The sequence below is a fragment of the Amblyomma mixtum genome, chromosome 8 (genome assembly GCF_055824585.1).
Source record: "Amblyomma mixtum isolate Tamu chromosome 8, ASM5582458v1, whole genome shotgun sequence".
Classification (NCBI taxonomy): domain Eukaryota; kingdom Metazoa; phylum Arthropoda; class Arachnida; order Ixodida; family Ixodidae; genus Amblyomma; species Amblyomma mixtum.
Window position 1 is genome coordinate 3,464,275 of NC_143019.1, and position 21,322 is coordinate 3,485,596.

Consider the following 21,322-nt stretch of genomic DNA (forward strand, 5'->3'; position numbering starts at 1 on the left):
AACGAGGGAGACCAGTTACACTGTCTAGTGTCTGAAAAGGAAAATGAACAGTGTATACTGAATACATGAAACCCATCACACTGTCTAGTACCTCAAATGAAAAATGAACAGTGTATACTGAACGAGGGAGACCAGGTACACAGTCTAGTGTCTGAAATGGAAAATGAACAGTGTATACTGAACGAGGGAGACCAGTTACACTGTCCAGTGTCTGAAATGGAAAATGAACAGTGTGTACTGAATATATGGGACACATCACATCGTCTAGTGTCTGAAATGGAAAATGAACAACGTATACTGAACGAAAGAGACCAGTTACACAGTCTAGTGTCTGAAATGCAAAATAAAAAGTGTATACCGAACACATGATATCCATTACACTGTCTAGTGTCTGAAATGGAAAATGAACAGTGCATACTGAACGAAAGAGACCAGTTACACAGTCTAGTGTCTGAAATGGAAAATGAACAGTGTATACTGAACGAAAGAGACCTGTTCCACAGTCTAGTGTCTGAAATGGAAAATGAACAGTGTATACTGAACGAAAGAGACCTGTTCCACAGTCTAGTGTCTGAAATGGAAAATGAACAGTGTATACTGAACGAAAGAGACCTGTTCCACAGTCTAGTGTCTGAAATGGAAAATGAACAGTGTATACTGAACGAAAGAGACCTGTTCCACAGTCTAGTGTCTGAAATGAAAAATGAACAGTGTATACTGAACGAAAGAGACCTGTTCCACAGTCTAGTGTCTGAAATGAAAAATGAACAGTGTATACTGAACGAAAGAGACCAGTTCCACAGTCTAGTGTCTGAAATGAAAAATGAACAGTGTATACTGAACGAAAGAGACCTGTTCCACAGTCTAGTGTCTGAAATGAAAAATGAACAGTGTATACTGAACGAAAGAGACCTGTTCCACAGTCTAGTGTCTGAAATGGAAAATGAACAGTGTATACTGAACGAAAGAGACCAGTTCCACAGTCTAGTGTCTGAAATGAAAAATGAACAGTGTATACTGAACGAAAGAGACCAGTTCCACAGTCTAGTGTCTGAAATGAAAAATGAACAGTGTATACTGAACGAAAGAGACCTGTTCCACAGTCTAGTGTCTGAAATGAAAAATGAACAGTGTATACTGAACGAAAGAGACCAGTTCCACAGTCTAGTGTCTGAAATGGAAAATGAACAGTGTATACTGAACGAAAGAGACCAGTTCCACAGTCTAGTGTCTGAAATGGAAAATGAACAGTGTGTACTGAACGAAAGAGACCAGTTCCACAGTCTAGTGTCTGAAATGGAAAATGAACAGTGTATACTGAACGAAAGAGACCAGTTACACAGCCTAGTGTCTGAAATGGAAAATAAAGAGTGCATACCGAATACATGATATCCATTACACTGTCTAGTACCTGAAATGGAAAATGAACAGTGCATACTGAACGAAAGAGACCAGTTACACAGTCTAGTGTCTCAAATGGAAAGTGAACAGTGTATAATGGATAAATGAAACGCATCACACTCTGTCTAGCACCTGACATCCTACGAACTCCTGCGAATTTGAAGTGGTCTCTCGCGATGGCACTGCCGTTGTAACCTTGTGTTTCTTGCAGTAACTTATATCCTGCTGTCCCTTCGTGCAGGTGTGAAAGAGCACTCCACGCTGGGTAGTGGCCCCACCACGACCAATGTCCTCGGCCTGGGACTGAAATCTCCGCTCCTCCCATCCGTGCCACTGCCTGCGAGGGTGGAGATTACATATGGTCGTTACAACTCCGATGACGCATTCCTCATTCAATGCACGTGACACTGCCATTATTAGTACGGCAGCATCTCTGTGCGGTAGGCCACGCACATGCCGGAAAATGTCTGCCATTCACGAATCATTAATTACCAGGAGGTTACATACGTTTCGCTCACAGAAACAACGCTCCTTTGCGCGCGCCATTACCGACAGGTCCCTTCCCGACCTGTCAATCTCACCGATACGGGGCACCAGGGATCCCAAATGTAACAACCCTCCAACGCTTTTGCGTGCTACTGTATACGTACGCTAAAGCATCCCACAAGTTTTTGGCTTGCGCTTCTACACCTTGTTGTGACTTTGGCGCATCCCACCGCTATCACCAATGTTGTGCCATAAAGGTGGTCCCGTCGCGCTCGCCACCCGTTTAGTGACTGAGCGCTGCCAGCTCTCTTGGCGGTAGCGAAGACTCCGAGTCAGGCGTCGGTGAGACTAAGAAAACGCTTTATACATTATGTACAGGGCATAACATAGTACAACATCGGCACGGGGGCCGAGAGCTACACAACGCGACTGTTCTCGCACAGCGACGATCAGCGAAACACCAACGCGTCACAGCACTCGACCACGGTGGGTCGGTCACTCGGTCACTCTCCCAGTTGTAGCTTTGGGGCTTGTATAGCCTGAGGAACGGTGGCCCCTCAGAACTGGCCAATCCAAAGGCAGCACTCGACGGCAGTCCGATAGGACCAATCAGCGATCGCGCGGGCCAACCGCTTCAAATTTTGCCGCGTGCGGTGGCGTCCGCGAGAGAAGGAATCTGGCGCCTCGCTGTCTGGCCTCTTGCGACAGGTCCAGGCACGTTGCTCGCCGATGCTTCTCCTTAGACACCGCTGACTTACGGCGCAGCATCGTGGCTTGTCAAGGGAGCGTTAGGGCGCGTTGCCTTGCGGCGCAGCACCAGGGCTTGTCAAAGGGACTTTCACAGCAGAAAGTTTGCGACCTGCAGAATTGGAATCCGGGCGGGTTTCCCGGCATAACAACCTACAACAAAGCCGTACCCGTTCAAAAGGTTCCCGGCCATCTTGCCTCGCCGCGCGGCTACCTTTTTCACCGCCGAACAATCGCACCGATCGTGTTTCAAGTTTCGGCTTTGGCATTCCGACCTTTCTTTTATCTGCACGGACGAACCACCATGACGGGGCTGGTGCCCCACGCGCTATCGCACTTCCGCCCTAGTGCGGCCGCTCCACGCCCGATGGCGACATAACCGCATCCCCCGCGCATGCTCGCTTTCGGTCTTCTTCGCTTCCCTTCTATCAGCATTCGCGGACGCCGACAAGAAACAGGGCCGCACGGTAGCCGAGTGGTTAGCGCGCCAGTTGGCAATGCTTGGGCGAATATCCCCACCGACCTTGGTTCGATTCCCAGCGCAGGCACAGCGGATCGCTGTCGAAAAAACTGCGGCTGGTGATCCCACCAGCGTCACAGCTCGGCCGCCGTGTGTGGAGGACAAGGGGAGGATCTGTGCTTTTTCGCACAGCTCTTCTTCTCGCTGTCCCCCGGGTATCCAGAGGGCGGATGCCCGTTGCTCCTGCGGAGGTTTCCCCGGGGGAGGAAGCTTCTTTTTTTCTTTCCCATCGTTCCGAATTCGAGGGAGGAGTGCGCACGCTGCTGCAGGCACCGCAGAAGTCCGCAGCAACCACACACTGACGAGACGTCCGAGAGACACCACGTACACACGCTCTTTTTTTTTTTTTTACTGGACGTTTTGTTCCATGAACGTTCATGACAAACAAAACGTCCAGCAAACAAAAAAAGAAGGGTACGTGATGCCTTTCGGATGTCTGGCCGGTGTTTGGTTGCTATTGCGGACTTCTACGGTACCTGCAGCAGCATGTTGATACTGAAATGCATCCGAAAACGCTACGTACGGTTTTTTTTTAATGCACTCATATCCTGATGTCCCATAAAAAAAAAAGAGAAAAAGGGCGTACGCAGTGTGATTCGTATTTCTGCCCAGTGTGTGCTTGCTGCAGTCTTTCAGGCACCTGCAGCAGCGTGCCCTTTCGTATCATAATATCTAGCACATTCACGAAAGTACGCACAATACAGCGGCTGCACTCCTCATTGTCTCTCTCTGCACTGTCAACATCTTCGTGTCTTGTATTGTTGCTGTATTAGCGCGCGCACTGCACAACGTAAAATTCACTAGCTCTAGTTATTGCTTTGCCAGCTGGTCCATATCGCCTTGCTACAACTGAGCAACGTAAGGTGCAGGCTGCAGACAATCATTGGAATTTACTCTCCTTGTGCGAATGGCTCATCACAGTCCGTTGCAACTGCCGAATTGATGGCCACTTGCCACAAGTCTGCGAGAATCCGGTAAGTGGAACCGTTAACACTTAGCGAGTCTTCTCTAATTACTGGCCTCCGTCTTGAATGCGCTACGTAGTTTTACATTGTGCAGTTCACGCGGTGCTACAGCAATATTGCATGTCACAAACATGGGGAAAGTGCAGAGAGAGTCGATGAGGACCGCAGCCACTGTAAACAATTTCCTTTTATGATGATCATTTTATATCGTTATACTAATAGGCATGCCGCTGCAAATACCAGAATAGACCGCAGCGAGCACACATCAGAAAGACACTAGGCAGACGTTTTCTTTTTTTTTTTTTACGGGACATCAGGATATGAGAGGATGCTAAAACAATTATCCAGGAACAAAAAACCAGACGCGTACGTCGCGTTTCCGGATGTCCGGTCGATGTACGCTCGCAGCTGTCCTCCACGGCACCTCCAGCACCGTGCCAATCAACGTCCTGCGGTCGCAATCAGTAGTTCCCCGCTGAATTTACTCATGCAGCGCAGTCGTCTCGCGTACACCGTATCTTTGGTTTGGCCCGTGGAAACCCGTTTTTCTCGCGCCGACATTCCGCCGCTTCGATTTTGCACTTTCTGCATGTTTTAACCTCCATAGCATCTCCTTCGCTCTAGAGAAGCCTGCAGGCAGTGGTGCGCAGCTGCCGGGAAACTAGCAAAACGCGACCGCGAAGGATGTATATAGTGAGTGTTCAACTTCAGACTTTACACATCTTTTTTTCTTCTAAAATAGGCTTTCTGTGTTCAAAAAGCACTTTTTTCGCACTGTCGGCGGTGTAGTACATCAGAATGCAGCTACTACGTGCTATCTAGCAAGACGATAAACCAATATTCAATAGCTATCTTCTAAACTGAACTGTTACGAACCTTGATTATTAAAGGTGCAGTGAAGAAAAATCTGAACACGTTCCGAGCATTGTTAGAAGCTGCGACTTATTGCCTTGTGTGGCCGATTTCTCTAATTCAATCGAATTAACGTCCGGCTCCCGCCATTATTTTTTTACTTCTCCCCCGTACGGTGGGCGTAGTCGACCAATGTGTGGAGTGCCTTCAGCCAGTCCCGTGGAAGCTTTGCTTTCGCTTTATTTTGTCTTTTTGGTTTCCGCGAATAAATAGTTTCATTCGCAGATAATATAGTCGCAAAATACGCGCGGACTATTTGCTACTATACTCCGTCTCACTACATGTTTGCAGCACTACGAAAGGTAGAGCTCTCTCGTCCAATCAGGATGGCGCGCACTACATTAGTGTGTTCCTACGCGCCTGTTGCTCGATCCACCTGGCTGGACATCAGGTGGCTCGTTCCATATAAAAGAAGGCGTACTGCTAATTAGCTTCTTTCTACATCTAGCAGGGGGCGCTGGATGTCTGTTTATTTTTGTACAGGCAGACGCCCGTTCCAGACGCACTGGCCCCACTTTTTCTTTTTTTTCTGTCGCCACCTGTTTGTATCATTTCCTCTGTTGTCACGTCACAGTTATTTTCAATGTTCCTGCTATGTTTAAATGAATTTATTTATTCCAGCATGGCCACTACACTATTAAGCAAATGCAGGCCGGGGCAGCCGAATGTCGATGTTGGCGAAATGCAAAACCCCATGCGCTGCGTTAAAGTCAACGCACAAGCGGTCAAAATTAATCCGGAGCCGTCTGCTACGGTGTCTGCAATATCTCATGAGAGACACTGCGAGGGTACTCCGACTTTCGCGCGTACGTTAGCACATTAATGGGGCTCATCACAACTCCACTCAACTCTGCTGGTTTGTGTCGTCGTCCAGGTTGACAACAACAGATGGTCCTTGGTCAACAGCATCGTCAATGACATGGTCCAGTTTCCTCATCCCATCTTCCTCACTAATAGCATGCTGCATGTAATTCTTCCATTTCTCAGTAGTCACTTGCATGATGCCTTGCCAAACCAGAGGCTCCACGTCTTAGAGCTTAAGCGTCTTGTTTTGACTGGCGACGAAGCCCTTGACATCGCTCCAAACAAACTCTATCGGGTTCGATTGGCAGTGGTAGGGTGGCAGGCGCACATCGAGACGGCCAGCAGCTTCGGCGCTGCAGTCCACACGGTATCGGTCCCCACCTGCGTTCACGTTGTTGCCAAGCTTCATGAGCTCGGCCTTCACCATGTCGCTACTCCACGCGACCCGTTTTCCAGGCAGCCAAGTCTATGTCTTTTTTTGAGGCTAGTCCTCCGCCGCACTTTATCCTGCTTCACAGAATGATATGGCGCGTTGTCCATCGCTGTAACGCAGCCGGCTTCTTCAGGGACAACATTCGGCCCGCCTTCAACGTCTGCGTTGTCGACTGGTAAAGCGTTCGCTCGCTCACCTGAGTGAGTTTTGCCCTCCTCTTGGTGAACGCATTCGTACTTGAACTGCCCCGTTCTCGACACGAAGCACTTCAAGAAGCCAACTGCGATGGTCTGCTTAGAAAAACAGCGCACTGTCGGTGTAGGGCACACTGACGACACAACCGACTCGGCCGGCGCCATGTTGGAAAATGGCGATGCATCACTACCTCGCAGCAAGCCTCCGCAGAGCTGTGTTCGTACGGGCTTTGTTAATTTCACCAGTGATTGAAGCACTCTATACCACCTAAATCTACCAGTCCACATTATGGTTTGGTTTGGTTTATGGGGTTTAACGTCCCAAAGTGACTAAGGCTATGAGAGATGCCGTAGTGGAGGGCTTCGGAAATTTCGACCACCTGGGGTTCTTTAACGTGCACTGACATAGCACAGTACACGGGCCTCGAATTTCTCCTCCAAAGAAATTCAGCCGCCGCGGCCGGGATCGAACCCACGTCTTTCGGGCCAGCAGCCGAGCACCATAGCCACTGAGCCACCGCGGCGGCTTAGTCCACATTATGCTTTCAATTGCTGTGCTCATTGTTTGATTAATAGTCCTACACTGCTCAAATATTCGAGGGACTATTTTTTGTGTTCCTGCAGCCCTGATTGGACGAGAGTGCTCTGCCTTCCGTAGTGCTGCAAACATCTTGTGAGACGAAGCATACGTATTACTCCGCCGATGGCACAGCGGCAAGCCGCCACGGCACTGGGTGGCGCGTTGGTCGACTCCGCCCACCGTACGGGGAGAATTCAAAACAAAAATAAAAGGTGGGAGCCGGACGTTAATTTGATTTAATTAGGGAAATCGACCACACAGGGCAATAAATCGCAGTTTCTAAGAATGCGAGAAACGTGTAGATTGAGTTCCCGCGGCAAAAAGACGAGTTCAGATTTCGCTTCACTGCACCTTTAAGAGGCCTGCAGCCCACAGTAGCATCCAAAGTTTTTACAATAATAACGGCTACCCTCAGCGCTGTGGCACAACAAACGTTGTCTGTTTCGACGTCTTACATGCACTAGGGAGTTTGCTGTGCCTCCAAGCTTCTTGAAAGAGCGTGCATTTTGCCTCGATGTAGCCATGTAACTCGTCGAAATAGCCAAGATTTGTTGGCCCACACCGTCGAGGGTAAGCGTATTTTCGAAATTATAAAAACTGATGTAGAAATTACGATAGGCTACAGGGGTCTCAATAACTAAGCAGCCTACTAGTAATAGTTAAAAAGACAGCTAATGAGTATTTGTTAATCAGCCTGCTATTTAGAATGTGTTAGCTGCATTCTGATGTAATACTCAGCTGACAATTCTAAGCCGAAAAAAAGTGTTCTAACTCATTACTTTTATTTTTAAGAAATCCTGTACTGTCTTCGGGGACACACCCTAATGGCCTAGCCTTCTGAAACATTTTCTGCGTACGGTCGTCCACACACCTGCTGAGAGCACTTGCATCATTTAGCTCGGGCCTAGGACCGGAACCAGACCGGGGGAGGTTTCGCAATACATTCCGGCCTGTATGTCTGCGCAGCAGTCAATGCAAAAACTGTGCTCATTTCTTTTTCTTTTTTTATTACAATTATAACGTTCATCCTGCCTTCGACTTCGAATTGCTCACGCAAGGCAACCCTCGGAATATAACATCAGTCTCTCGTACTTTTCATAACACTCACTCTTCACCGAAAGCACACTTGTGCAGTTTTCGAGAATTCAGTTCGGAGCTGACACTTACACTCACCCGATTATTCCGGCCAGTTGCTATAGCATTTTCGAAATGTAAACGTTACCTTTGACAGAACGAGCACTCGGTTTCCATTACTTATTCTTCAGGCGGGAAAAGCATTTGTAGCATGGTGTTAGTAACAACTTTACTTTCAAGCAAAAAATGAAGTGAAATCAGCTCTTTCCCGGTTGTTGGTTGGGTGGACGATTAGGTTTTCCGTGATTTGCTGAGGGTGTTGTCCAGAGGGGGGGGGGGGGGGGGGGCTTGGGATGTATCTGCCTGTGTTTGTGGAGGATAGCCAGCAGTACAACGGGCTTCAGACAGTTCTTGTAGAGTGTTACGGACCCACATGCGGAGGAGCCTGTTGGTTGAAGTCCCTTGAGGAGGATTTAGGCCCGATTTGTCATCAGCAACAGCCTGACTACGCCCACTGCAGGACAAAGGCCGCTCCCATGTCTCTCCAATTTACCCTGTCCTTTCCCAGCTGCGGCCACCGTATTACTACACATTTCTTGATCTCATCCTCCCACTTAACTTTCTGCAACCCCCTGCTGAGCTTGCCTTCTCTTAGAATCCACTCCGTTACCCATCAGGGCCAGCGGTTATCTTGCCTTCGCATTACATGCCCATTTCTGCCTCTTGATTTCGACTAAAATGTCATTAACCCGCGTTTGTTCCCTCTCCCGCTTCCGATTTGTTAACGTCACGCCTATTATTTTTCTTTGCATAGCTCGCTGCGTTGTCTTTAAGCTGAACCCTCTTTGTTACCCTCCACGCTTCTGCCCCATAGGTGAGTACCGATAAGATACATTGGTTGTAGACTTCTCTCTTGAGGGGTATTGGTAAACTGCCATATGCGCTTCACCTCATTCTTATTCTTCTAGTTAGTTCCCTCTCATGATCATGATCAGCTGTCACTACCTGCCCTAAACAGCCATATTTTCTTCCTAGACGATTGAGTATAACTCATTGATCATACTTTGCAGTTCATACCCTGATCGACTTAGCAAGGCAATATCATCAGCGAATCGCAGATTACTAAGGTATTCTCCGCTAAATCTTATCCCCATCTGTTCACATTCCGGGCCCCGGAATACCTCCTGTAAACATGCGGTTAATAGCATAGGCGAGATCGTCTCTCCCTGTCTTATTAGCACGTTTACGATGTGGGAATCCTGGCTTTCCGCCGTCGCCTTTGCGCGGCTGTGCCGGCCTCCCGCGTTGTTTCTCCTCTTTCCCTTGCTCCCGCCTCAGGCGGTGGAGAGGCGGCTGGGTACCTAATCACTGTCATTTAGCCACAGCTCCGCCCCGGCTCCCCAAGGGCCTTTGCCATTGGCGCCTTTTGGCGGGAATTCGGGAACCGCTTTGGGCGGCCGCGCGCCGCGCGACCGTCCGAGCGGGGCCGAGAGAGAGATCCCTCCGAGACAGCGAAAGGTGCGTACGTTACTGTTTGTCCCTGCCGGCCTTTGCCGCTCGGACCAGTGCTTATTCGAGCTCGCCCGCACGTGTCCTCTGACCTGCAGCGGCTCGAGCCTGTCCAGCGGGGTCCAGCGACCTCAGACAGGCGTACCTTGCGTTGATTGCCCACTCTCTCTCGCAACCGGCCCAACGGTCGACACGAGAGGGAGATCACAGCACTGCCGCGGGGACATTCTCCTGCAGCGGCGTGCTAGCGGCGCGCATTACTCGAGTCGCTTCGTGCGCGCAGCGGAGCCTTGCTCCTCGCGCGCCCCCGGGACGGGGTGACTATTGAGTGTTTGTGTACCTGCTGAAGGAAGACGTGAATAAACGTCTCCTTTGTGAACTTGGAGGCCTATTTCTTTGCGGCGAATCGCTCTCCTCCCAGCGGAGGTTGAGTGCGCCGCATCGGTGTCCCAGTGTGTGTGTGGTGACGGCTGATCGGGGCCCTTGGCTCGCGCGAAGCTCGAACCCGCGGTGGGTGGTGGCCTGTGTCCACTTAGAAACCCACAACTCTTTCCTCTTCTATCTTTGTGAGGTAGAATATAGGGCAGTGAGTATACCATTCTGCTAATCACGAATGCTTGTTTGGTATTTTTTTGATTAGCCTGATGCTTTGATGTGTCATGACCGTGTGTTTGGACAAACGTTCCCAGATGCGGAGTTTCTGTACCTCCGATACTGGGAGGCCGTCGACCGTCACTTGTATAGAGGGTTTTCCCTTTTTGTGACGGCCCGCAGTCGGGTGGAGCAGCAGGATTCGGTCAGCGAGTGTGCAAGGCCTATACAGGCCACGCAGTCCGTACCGCTTCTGCTTGGCGGCTTTCCTCCATTTCGCCGGCATTTTGCCGTGGTCGTCTGCGTAGGAGTGGTGTCGAAGAGTAGTGGAGATAAAACTCAGCCTTGAGATGTGCCCCTGCTTTCTAGAGATAACGAGGGGGATTGTGTGGACCCAAACCATATCTCCGCCGTCCTGTTACTCATAAAGGCGGTTAAATACGCGTGTGTTCTAGCCCCTACACCTCAGTAAGATAGTGCGTTTAGTTTGGTTTCGTGCGTCTGCCGTGTCTCAGGTGTAGAATTTCTTCTGAGTAGGGGTGTGCGAATATTCGAAATTTTCGAATATAATTCAAATATTATTTTTTTATTAATCGTGTTCGATTCGAAATCCACATATTCGTGTTGTTTCGATTATTCGACACGACGCGAATATTCGTATCTAGCCGAATATTCTACTGCGAGCACCGGCGTTCATTTCGGTCCGCAAGTCCTGTCGACAGAGACATAACAACATGGCGGCGCCCAGAGCAATGCGTAACGTTGGGTTCTAGGCACTACAGTTGGGCCATGCAGTAGCTGACTGCACTGGTGAACTTTTTTGTGGCTATACCTGCGAAGCTGGTATAGTCAGAGCAGTGCACGAAATACCTCTCAATACGAGCCCGTTCAGTGCCAATTGAGAGGGCATTTTCTGTAGCTGGAGAAGTTGTTTCAGCTAGAAGGGAACTACTTCTGCCTGACCAAGTAGAGCAGCCGACAACCTTTTATGTTCATCCCAGCAACGCGCTTTTGTGCTTATGGCAAGCTAGCCTTGATCAATGCTGTGTCCTAGCCACCTTCTCTGATATTTTCACTCTTCTAAGAACAGTGCTCGAGACTGATACTTTTTGTGCAGCCACACGCACCTTTCGTGCTCATTTCATCACTGATAGTTGAACTGTGATGTTCTTGGGTGCTCAAATAAATGTTTTGTAGTGGTTAAATGTGTCTGTCCTTGATTATTCGTATTCGATTCGTATTCGAAAAATTTGATATTCTCACACCCCTACTTCTGAGATTTGAAGCATCACGTCCTGCGTCGTGTACAGTTTGCTTCTAAATCCCAGCCTCGCATGGGGGAAGAGGCCGTGTTTTTGCATGTGGGTTTGGAAACGGCCGAGGATAGCGTGTTCGTACAGTTTTCCTAGGCACGAGGTGACCGACATGGAACGGAGGCTTGCCAATTGAACTGGTTTACCTGGTTTTAGAATAAAGGTGACCTTAGCGTAGGTCCATTCCGGGAGGGGGTGCCCCTCTCCAGTGTTCATCGAAAAGCTTGGTTACGGCTTGAACCAAATTTTCGTCCAGGTTCAGTAATGTTTTGTTGGTGATTTTATCCGCGCCCGGCGCCGACATGGTGCGCAGCTTGTGCATACCTACTCTCACTTCCCTTGTCGATATGTCTTCGTCAAACACGGGGTTCAGAGGGCTTGAGTATTTGAGGGGTAGGCTTCTAGCTGTGGTTGTGAGATACCCGTCTTTTAAGTTTTGGATCAAAGCGCTGTCTTCCACATTTAATTTCTTGGCGCTGCGATTTACGTTACGTTGTTGGGAGTCTTTAGTGTTTTATGCTTCTAAGAGGCAACGTAGAAGCTTCCACGTGTTTTTCAGTCCCAGATTTGCAACCGCATGGAAGCAAATCCAGATTTGCTTCCATGCAGTTGCAAATCTGGTCCCACTGTTGACGGGTTAGGTGTACTGCGTGTGCTTCAATCTTTTTCCTAAGGCTGCTATCCTTAGTTTAAGAGGCCGTGTTTGTTTTTCAGCCATCTTTTTTGCATACTGGAGTGTGTTTCCCACATGTGGACAAGTCTACTGTCCACGATTTTCGTTTCCCGATTACTCGGGATGTGGCACTTCCGACGTCCTATGTGAGTGCATTCACCCAGTTTGCAAGGTTCTCTATCTCAGTAGTGGATTTCTTCCGGAGATTCCTGAATTTATCCCAGTCTGTGATTTTTAGTGTCCTTTTTACAGAGGGAGAGATTGACTTCAGTGCGGAAGTTGTTTGAATGTTGTAGTCGTCGCTGCCTAGGGAGGTCTGCGTGTTGGTTCACAAACACTGTGCGATGTTTTTGGTGATCGTGGGATTGGGTTGGTGTTTAGCTGCGCGCTGTTGTGTATCGTTAACGGGTTAGGGCCTCATTTTGCATTAATGTCCAGTGTTGCGATTCTTTTCTGCACTTTTGCGTGTAACCCCAGCTTACGTTTCTTGCGTTAAAATCTCCTCGGGTTCTTCGCGCGGTTGTTTAGCACTTTTGTAATTTGGCGCGCTGTACGTGTTGAGGATGAACAAGCTGGGGCTTCTTCTGCTTTGGGACGGAGGGGGAGATGCAACGGTTTGTCTGATGTTGCCATAAGACCTCGGGATGCATCGGGCGGTTGGTGTGTGTGTAGTGTTTTATGGCGCACAGGCAACTAAGGCCATCATGCGCCAAGCATACGGTGTTACGAAAATTTTTCCGCTGAATTTTATAGAAAAGTGAAGAATCATCGGTGGTGTAGGGGGCCTAAAACGTTAGTGCGACCTAGTGATCACATAGGAAAGAATTTCTAGAAATGGCTAATATTAAAACCTTTAAAGGGGGTTGGACACCTCAGCAGCTATCCTTGTTGTCTTGTTTTGTTAGCAGGAATTGGTCCGTAAGGTGTGTGTGGCCTATTCGGAGATGACAGAGAACCACTTGCTTGAAACGTTCCTGCTGCACACATGACTTCCATTCACCCTAAAGCTATCTTTACCAAGCGCAGTTTGCTATTTACTTCGTTTTTCCAAGGCGAATGCCCTTTTTTTTTCTTAATTTACGTTGTACTAAATTCGTGCAATCCTTAAATGGTATACATTGTTTATTTTGTCTTCCCACAAGCTTCAGCAGCGCACAAATCTGCTCTGTCGTTGCCTTTCATTCTGACATGACTGGGGACCCAGCATAATTTTGTCTTTTGCTATGTTGTGAATGGTGTCATCCAGTGACGGAGTGATTGCACTTCTAGAGTGAAGAGATGTCAGTACCATTAGGGGGCCTGTGTAAATAATACTGTTCGTGAGATTCTCGTTTACTATTTTTCCTGCAGCTGCACAAATGTCAGGACAGCGCCCGTCCTGTGTTTTTCGTGTTCCTTCTGTCCTCGTTCCGTAGCGCTGTTGTGAATCTATTTGTCAGGTAATGTGTCCTGTATATTGAGATTCTGGCATATCTCTTCGAATCGCAATACCAGTGGCCAGGTAGCTTGCGGTTTGTGGGTAAATAATATTCAACAACGACATTTTGAATAAACAGCGCGAACGAAGACGAGCACAAAAGACAAGAAAATGGACGACACAGCGCTGTGTCGTCCATTTTCTTGTCTTTTGTGCTCGTCTTCGTTCGCGCTGTTTATTCAAGATGCTTAACCAACTAGCCCGCCAAAACGTGTAAACGACATTTCGCCACAACTGGATAGTATATATGTCTTGGTAGCGATTCTTCTGTATTCAAGGGAGGTTTCATTTATTTCTGCACAGAGGTTGACTATGGGAGTTGTTCTGTATGCGCCACATGAGAGCGCTAGGCCTCAGTTTTGTACTCGATCCAATTTTTACGGCATGACAGACCTGCCCAACCGTACAGTGAACCCATAATCTAATAAGGAACGTACCAAACTGACAGTTGCAGGCGGAGTGCTCAGGCGGTCGCATTTATGATAAGGACATCAGCTTTATCTTGTTGTGTTTTGATGAGAAAGTGGTAGGAAAGGTGATAACTCAATCGGCTGGTGATTCGGGCGTCTGTCATGTTAAGGGTTCCCCTCTTCGACAGGCCGTGATTGCATATAGCAAATCTGCGAATTAAGCCTGCCGTTAATTTCGGTTTCCTTGTCTAGGAGTTCTATATGAGGGTGGCACCCAAAGTGTCTTGTATATATATAGGCCAAGGATTCCGAGTCTGTTGGCCAGGGGTGTGTCGCAGTGTATGCGTAGAACCCGAGGAAGTTGTCTGATCACGTGGAGTGATCATTTGAATGGAAAACACTTAAGGCCCATAAAGGTCAGTTTCGAAGTGATAATATCAATTGTATATTGTAAAGTATTTTATGCCTCTCCTATGGAGCCTTTTGTCGTCCATGAAGTGGTGTCGTAGGTGTATAGTGCCGCGCGGAGGTCAGGTATGATAGTGGGCTAACGCTATTTTCAGTAGGAGGGAGCAGAGAACTGCACCTTGTGGAGTGTCACCTTTATTAACCCTCCCAATCCAGAACACTCCACAAGGTGCAGTTCCTGGCTAAACAACTCACCAACATACCTGACCTGGATGGGGACGGATGGTATAGTGCTGGCTGGAAAACATGTTCAAACAGTTTTTTCACGCAACTGATGAGGGAGACAGCTGGCAAAGGTTTCGGAGGATGACTGCCTTGCTGGGTTTGGGAATAAAAGTGATGTGTGCATGTTTCCAGGTGGAGGGCAGCGCTCCATCAGTTCCTAAAGTGAGGTGTCGTCAAGGTTGCGGAGGACCTTGTGTGTCATGTGGTCTGGTCCGGGGGCTGTTGGGCGGCGTATGGTAATCAGTGATCGTTCGACTTCATCAAGGGTGTTGTCCTTGTCGAGGTTCGGATTAGGCCGAGGGGGCCCAGGACAAGTGATTCCGTCCCAATCGATAGAATTGTTTTCGCAGTGCATATGTCTTGTAGAGTTCGGTTGATGTCAGTGCCCTTTTTGTAGATCAAGGTAGCGAGACGGTTCTCGCAATCACAAAGAGAACAAGGAAGAGGAAAGCCTCAGGGTGCTTGCCAGCGTTTCGGCAAGAAGACTTCGTATGGCCCAGGTGAACAGAAGCCCCCTTCCCCTTCCTTGTTCACTTTGTGTCTTTTGTAGATCAAATTGAATAATCTTCTTGACTCGTTTGCTGGGGGTGTGTAAAGCTTGCTCAATCCTACTCGCCCAGGGAGCTGGTTCTGGCGCAAGATGAGAGCCAAGTTTGTCTCGCTCTTAGAGGAGTTGAGTGCTTTGGGTTATTGGAGTTTAACGTGCCAAAGCGACTCAGGCTATGAGGGACGCCGTAGTGAAGGGCTCCGGAAATTTCGACCACCTGGGGTTCTTTAATGTGCACTGACATATCACGGAAGAGAAGAGTGGGGAAGAAATATTTTGGTTTTGAATGTATGGGTAGTGATAAAGATGGGGAGGTTGCTGCCGAGATAATCTGCTAAGACACCCTGTGGCTTAACCAAGACGTGCGGGCTTGCATATGTAAGCAAGGTCACCGAGGGCCCGCATGTAACACGTGCCGATTCTTGCGGGTGTGTTTAGGTTTGTGTCGGTGTACTGTTGATAACTGGTAAGGTTTAAGGAGTGAGGATGGCTGTGTGATGTGTGGGTGCTGTCACCGAATAACATTTAAATGGGTTATGACTGCGTTTTTCAGACTCATTTTGTTCGCTATGACTCTCGGAACAACTGGGAATGAGGTCATTTGATGCAACGAGTAATTTGTAATTGAATTTTTAAAACTTGTGCTGTACCGTGTGGTAGTCAGGTAAGACTAACGCGCTCGCGATTCATGACGCCGTGAACCAACGCTCACGTGCTTTCTCTCAACTGAACGAGTGAACTGCGCACTCCTCGTAACGAGCGTAGGGGAGTGGGTGGCTCGCTGTTCGGGATAGGAGTGCTGAGGGTAAAGGGGGGGGGGGGGGGGGGGAGTGACGGCAGGGGGACAAAGGCAACACAGGTCCGTGTCCTTCCCTTTTCTGTCTACTGCCGATCTCGGCGGCTTAACTGTAATGTGTCAAGGTGATTTTGCATCGGTTTTCCACCAGACGGCGGCGCTGTCGGGGGAGGGGCTTAGAGTCAACTTCAAATTGCAATTTTTAGCTAAAATGCCCACGTAGAGCCCTGCTTCTTTTTTTAAGTATGCATAACAACGGTCGTGGCTAGAACGCCACGATTTGTTGGGAGATCATAAATGACCCCTTTAATGTACAGGTTGCTTGTTCCTGCGTAACTGCGTTTGGTGTGGAATTCTTCGACTCCTTGGTGAGTGGTATATGGTGTACGTGACGGTGGAGATGAGCCTGTTGGTTGTGAATGGCCTCTTGGGGGGGGGGGGGGGTTACGCTTTCTGGACGACGTATACCTTCGTGCGTGTCCTGCTGACATGCACTGACGGATGACTATGTGAGCAGCCTATCCGTCAAGCTCACCAAGACAGCACAGGCATAACTGTGTGTGCCCACCCTCCGCCATTCCTAGAAAAGCTTTTCCCGCCAAAAAAATAAAACGGTTGAAAGTAATCGCTCGTTCTGTTTGTCGTCTCTCTGCTTCAGGCCTTCCTGTCAAGGTTATCGCTTCACTTCAAGAATCACACACAAGCATGATTGCTCTCTCAGTATACCAAAAACAGGTTTCCTTGTGATACTTCATAAATATCACGGCTGCAACACCGCTGTCGCTGTATGCATGAGGAGCACATACTATAGACATATAAAAAAACTGCGCTTTCCGCAGTCCTGTTGCTAATCTCCCCACTGTCAGAGTTTGTGCTTCGTCTACAGACCATTCAGTAAACTGTGCTGCATTCTTGCGCGGCCTGAAATGAATGATGTGCTCACCGTGTGCTTGTCTTCGGTGAGCTCTGCCATCCGAAGCTGCACTTGGAGCTACGTGGAGAACACGTCCAGCACCTCCAGGCATCCAACGCCGCGCTCGTAAACAGTCGTGTCCTGCGCAAATTCGTCACGGGGGCTTCAAACAGCAGCCCTGATGTCACACTTTTCCAGAGCACATGGTTAGCGCGGTGCGAGCAACGGCGAGCCCCTACTGCAGCTGCGTCGGCGCGTCTTTCCAGTAATGCAAGTTTGGATAGCTTCGTGGCTTGTATACTATAAGTAGCACTTGAGAGAAAACGCTCGTTCTGTCGTCGTCTCTCTGCCCCAGGTAGTTTTGTGAAAATTAGTCATTCCATTGCAAAAATCACACTGAAGAGCTTGATTGGTCCATCATTAATACACAAAAAATGGTTGCCTTGTGAAAGTTCATAAACATATGGTTACAACACAAGTGTGACAGTACGGGGAGCGCATACTAAACGCATCCAAGAAAAGATGTCAGGGTTTTAACTTGGTTAAACCTACTAGTGCGAAAGCTCTAGTTTTTGCCTATACCAAGTATTCTTTGGTCCCAATAGGCTAAGGTCAAATTTCGGGTGTGGCCCGGGTCATACTTTGGAAATGCCTCAATTCAAATTTGGAGGTCGCCATCGTGTTTGGCTTGGTCAATTATGGTTGGACATAGATTTTGGTACAAAGTTGAGTGAAACCGTGGGCAGGGTGTGTGCCTCATGTAGGGCATTTTTGGTCAAAGAGAAATACGCTCTGTTTAGCGTTTGACCCTTCGCCACATCCGTGCGCAGTGCGCATTTGTAAGGAGGGGTACATAAGGCGCGCTTCCCCATAGAACAGGCGCAGACACTCGCCATAGAAGGAGAAGAAAAAGCAACAGTCAGACGGCGCAGAAACACCCTGGCCAATCCCCCGCCATGGGTATGTGCCATTAAGCCTGAGGACATCGTCATCATCATCAACACCGATCCAGAAGTGGTAGCTTGGGAGTTGGCTGAAAAGCAGCGAGAGCTTTTCGCTTTGAGATATCCAGGCTTAACCTTAGCTAAGCCACAGCCAAATTTTTTAGTCGGTGTTTCGCACTAAAATTTCACTCTACGCTGTCCTGCTTTTACTCGTCCGACTGTACGTGCTCGTGCTTCGTCTACAGACCGTATAGCTGTGGGTGCGGCATTCTCGCGCGGGCTGAAATGAGTGAGCTGCTCACCGTGTGCCTGTCCTCGGCGACGGTGAGCTCTGTGCCGTCCGAAGCCGCACTTGGAGAACGCGTCCAGCACCTTCAGTCATCCAACGCAGCTTTTGCGTACAGTCGTGACCTGCGCAAGTTCATTAGGGGGGCTTGACACAGCAGCCATGACGTCACACTTTTTCACAGCACGCGGTTAGCCCGGTGCCACCTACGGCGCGCCCCTGCTGCAGCTGCATCGATGCGTCCTTCAAGTAGCGGAAGCACGGATAGCACAGTCACCTGGTGTACTATATGGTAGCTGGCCACTTCAATCTGCTGCATTGCAATATGTAGTTTTGTGACCGGCGAAACAGGACGCAGGGGGTATTTGCTCGGATAAAAATTGTTGCAAAAGTTAATTAGAGTGTGCCTCCACCGTGTAACACATCGTGTGTGGCGCTGACGAGCTGTGATACCCTTTCGAAAGGATAGCAATCTCTAGAGGGCATGGGTGAGTGCGGCACAGCTATCTCGATCGACATAAGACACTTTCCGAACACGACTTCCTTTGCTCGGACCATTTCGTCAACGTCGGCTGCAGGACAAGTCTCACACTGTTGAGGACCCTCGGAAAACATCATTGAAACGAGAGCACTTCAAACCTGATGCTGGGCCTTCCAATTTCTCAAGAATATTCGACTAGTTGTACGCTTCGGAAGAACAGATGGAAAGAAGTGCATGCTATTTCATCCATTAGTGGGGCACAAGCGAAAGCCCCGTGAACCAGCGTTGATTCCTCTTCCGCAGGGGACACTGCAGTGGCCGATCATTTATCATTGGACACGTCTCGGAATCCTCTCAATGTCCATCACACTTGGCTAGCAGCCTACTTCCTTGATAGGAAATGGTTTGCATACCATGCTAATGAAACTAAATAGGACGACCATTGGTCAGATGACTTCGCAACTCTTTGGCCACCGTGCACGATCACATATGTTCCATTCGCTAAATACGCAACATACCCCGGCTAAATATACATGTATGCTGCGAGGGCCTACTTTTGCGACAGTTTTGCGCTGGATGCAGTGCTTTAAATGCCCACAACGTGCTTTCGACGATTGACGCCTCTCGCGGCTATTGTTTTAGCAGGATCACCACCTCGAAAAAGCGTTGGCGTATTCTGCTCGAGCTGAGAAAGGTAAATCCCAAATTTTTCTCCGTGTAAGCATGCCATGTGCAAATTCTATTTATTTTAAGCTGGAAGACAGGTTTGGAAGCGGCACCCGGCTTATTTCTCCTGGGCTGGCGGGGTTTGTAATCGCCTCTATGCAGGTGGCGGGAATGAATCGCCATTCGATGTTGCAAGCGTTCTTGAAAGGAAAAAAAAATCACAAGTCACAAAATCACAAATCAATCTAGCGCTTGCGGGTCGATGGTCATGTCATTATGTATTGAAAAAAAAAAAAAAACAACAGATAGCCCTAGAAAAAATTACTGGCTGTGCTCCAGGAAGAAGGGTGGCAAAGCGCTGAGGGGAAGTCGTGTTAGTTAACTCCTGCGATGCTTGCTCAAAACGAGGCTCAACAAGCGTTGAAAATCAGTGACGGCGTCAAGGGTACGCGACGGGCAGCGGCAAAAACAGTCACGCAGGCACCATGCCTACGTAAAAATTAATTCTCCGCTCCTCCCCAGTAAAAAATTTTCTGCCCGCGTTCCCAGTTAAGTATTATTAAGGAGAATATTTTTTACCTATTTGAGGACCTAAAAGCGTCGCAGTCCTGCTATCACGGAAATAGTTAGATAACGTGATCACATCAACGGAGCAGGACGCTGCTGATTGGTTTATGATTTGGTTTTATGGGGTTCAACGTCCCAAAGCGACTCAGGCTATGGGGGATGCCGTAGTGAAGGGCTCCGGAAATTGCGACCACCTGGGGTTCTTTAGCGTGCACTGACATCGCACAGCACACAGGCCTCTAGAATTTCGCCTCCATCGAAATTCAGCCGCCGCGGCCGGGATCGAACCCGTGTCATTCGGGCCAGCAGCTGAGCGCCGTAACCACTGAGCCACCTCGGTGGGGCAGAACGCTGCTGAGTACGCTCAGCATTTTGTGTGCAGTAAAATTTGTTCAAAGTGCTTACATTATACTGGTACTATAATTTGGAGAACACTACTGAGTACGCGCTGTATTTGGTCTGCATATTAATATTTGTTCATTGTGTCTAGAATACATTGCCACTACAATTTGGCTAAGATGTGTTGCCATAAAGGCTGCGACAGCTGTTCCAAGAATGTGGAGCTCTCGATCTAGAGTCGGCATATTTACTCTACGCAGGAGTACACTGGCTTCAGGACCCCTACCCCGCCTGCTGCCTGGATCCCGGACAACACGACTGCTGACTATGATCCTCAGTGGAACATGGTTGACGAAGAGAAAGTGGAAAACCTGCTGGAGCATCTGGCGTTGCTGGTCTGAAAGCCCTCGTGGCTGGACGGTTCCGGAGGCTATTCCCTACATCGCGGAAATTCCAAGCTGCACAGGATGCGTCGAAGAATTCACTGCACAGCTAACTGACAGGGAAGGTTTGTTTATGTTTACTGAGGACTACCTAACAAATGTCATGGGTATGAGCTTAGGGATGGCTCTCAAGGTATGCAATGTGGTGAGGTCACTGATAGAAAACCCGGCATAGGTTTCGCGACTAGTTTAACATCATCTGCAAGAAGACATGACCACCGACCTTATGGAGCAGGACATCAGCAATACTTCATGTGTGACCCATGGAGACTGGGATGCAGCAGGACATCAGCATGCCTTCATGTCTAATCTCGGAGATTGGAGGACTACAAAATTCTCACTATGTGCACTGTGTCAGCGTTGCGCCTTGAGTGAATGTGTCTCATGCAGCGTGTCAGCTCTCGCTCCACCATTTTCGCCAAAATGAACAGGTTTGTTTTGCATTTGTCTCCTTTCTGGCACTGCTCGTCGATATTGGCTAGAATACCCATTCCCAGAGGAACTGGAACTCAGTCACCAGCTGCCATATCTGATAACGAAGCAGTGTTGGGAATAACG

The 21,322-nt window shown here is 48.8% G+C and overlaps 1 protein-coding gene across 2 annotated transcripts in view; it reads left to right on the forward strand.

Annotated features, from left to right (window-relative positions):
* The window catches only part of LOC149331170 (uncharacterized), a 74,959-nt gene extending 54,002 nt beyond the window's left edge, over positions 1-20,957 (forward strand). Inside the window, exon 4 of one of the 2 annotated variants that reach the window (XM_089556358.1) lies at positions 20,582-20,957. In XM_089556358.1, coding sequence (XP_089412484.1) covers positions 20,582-20,722 — 141 coding nt within the window. In that variant the 3' untranslated portion in view covers positions 20,723-20,957. Of the gene's footprint in view, positions 1-1,642; positions 1,747-20,581 lie in introns of those variants that run through there. The other variant, XM_089556359.1, reaches the window with a different exon arrangement.
* The last annotated feature ends 365 nt before the right edge of the window (positions 20,958-21,322 follow it).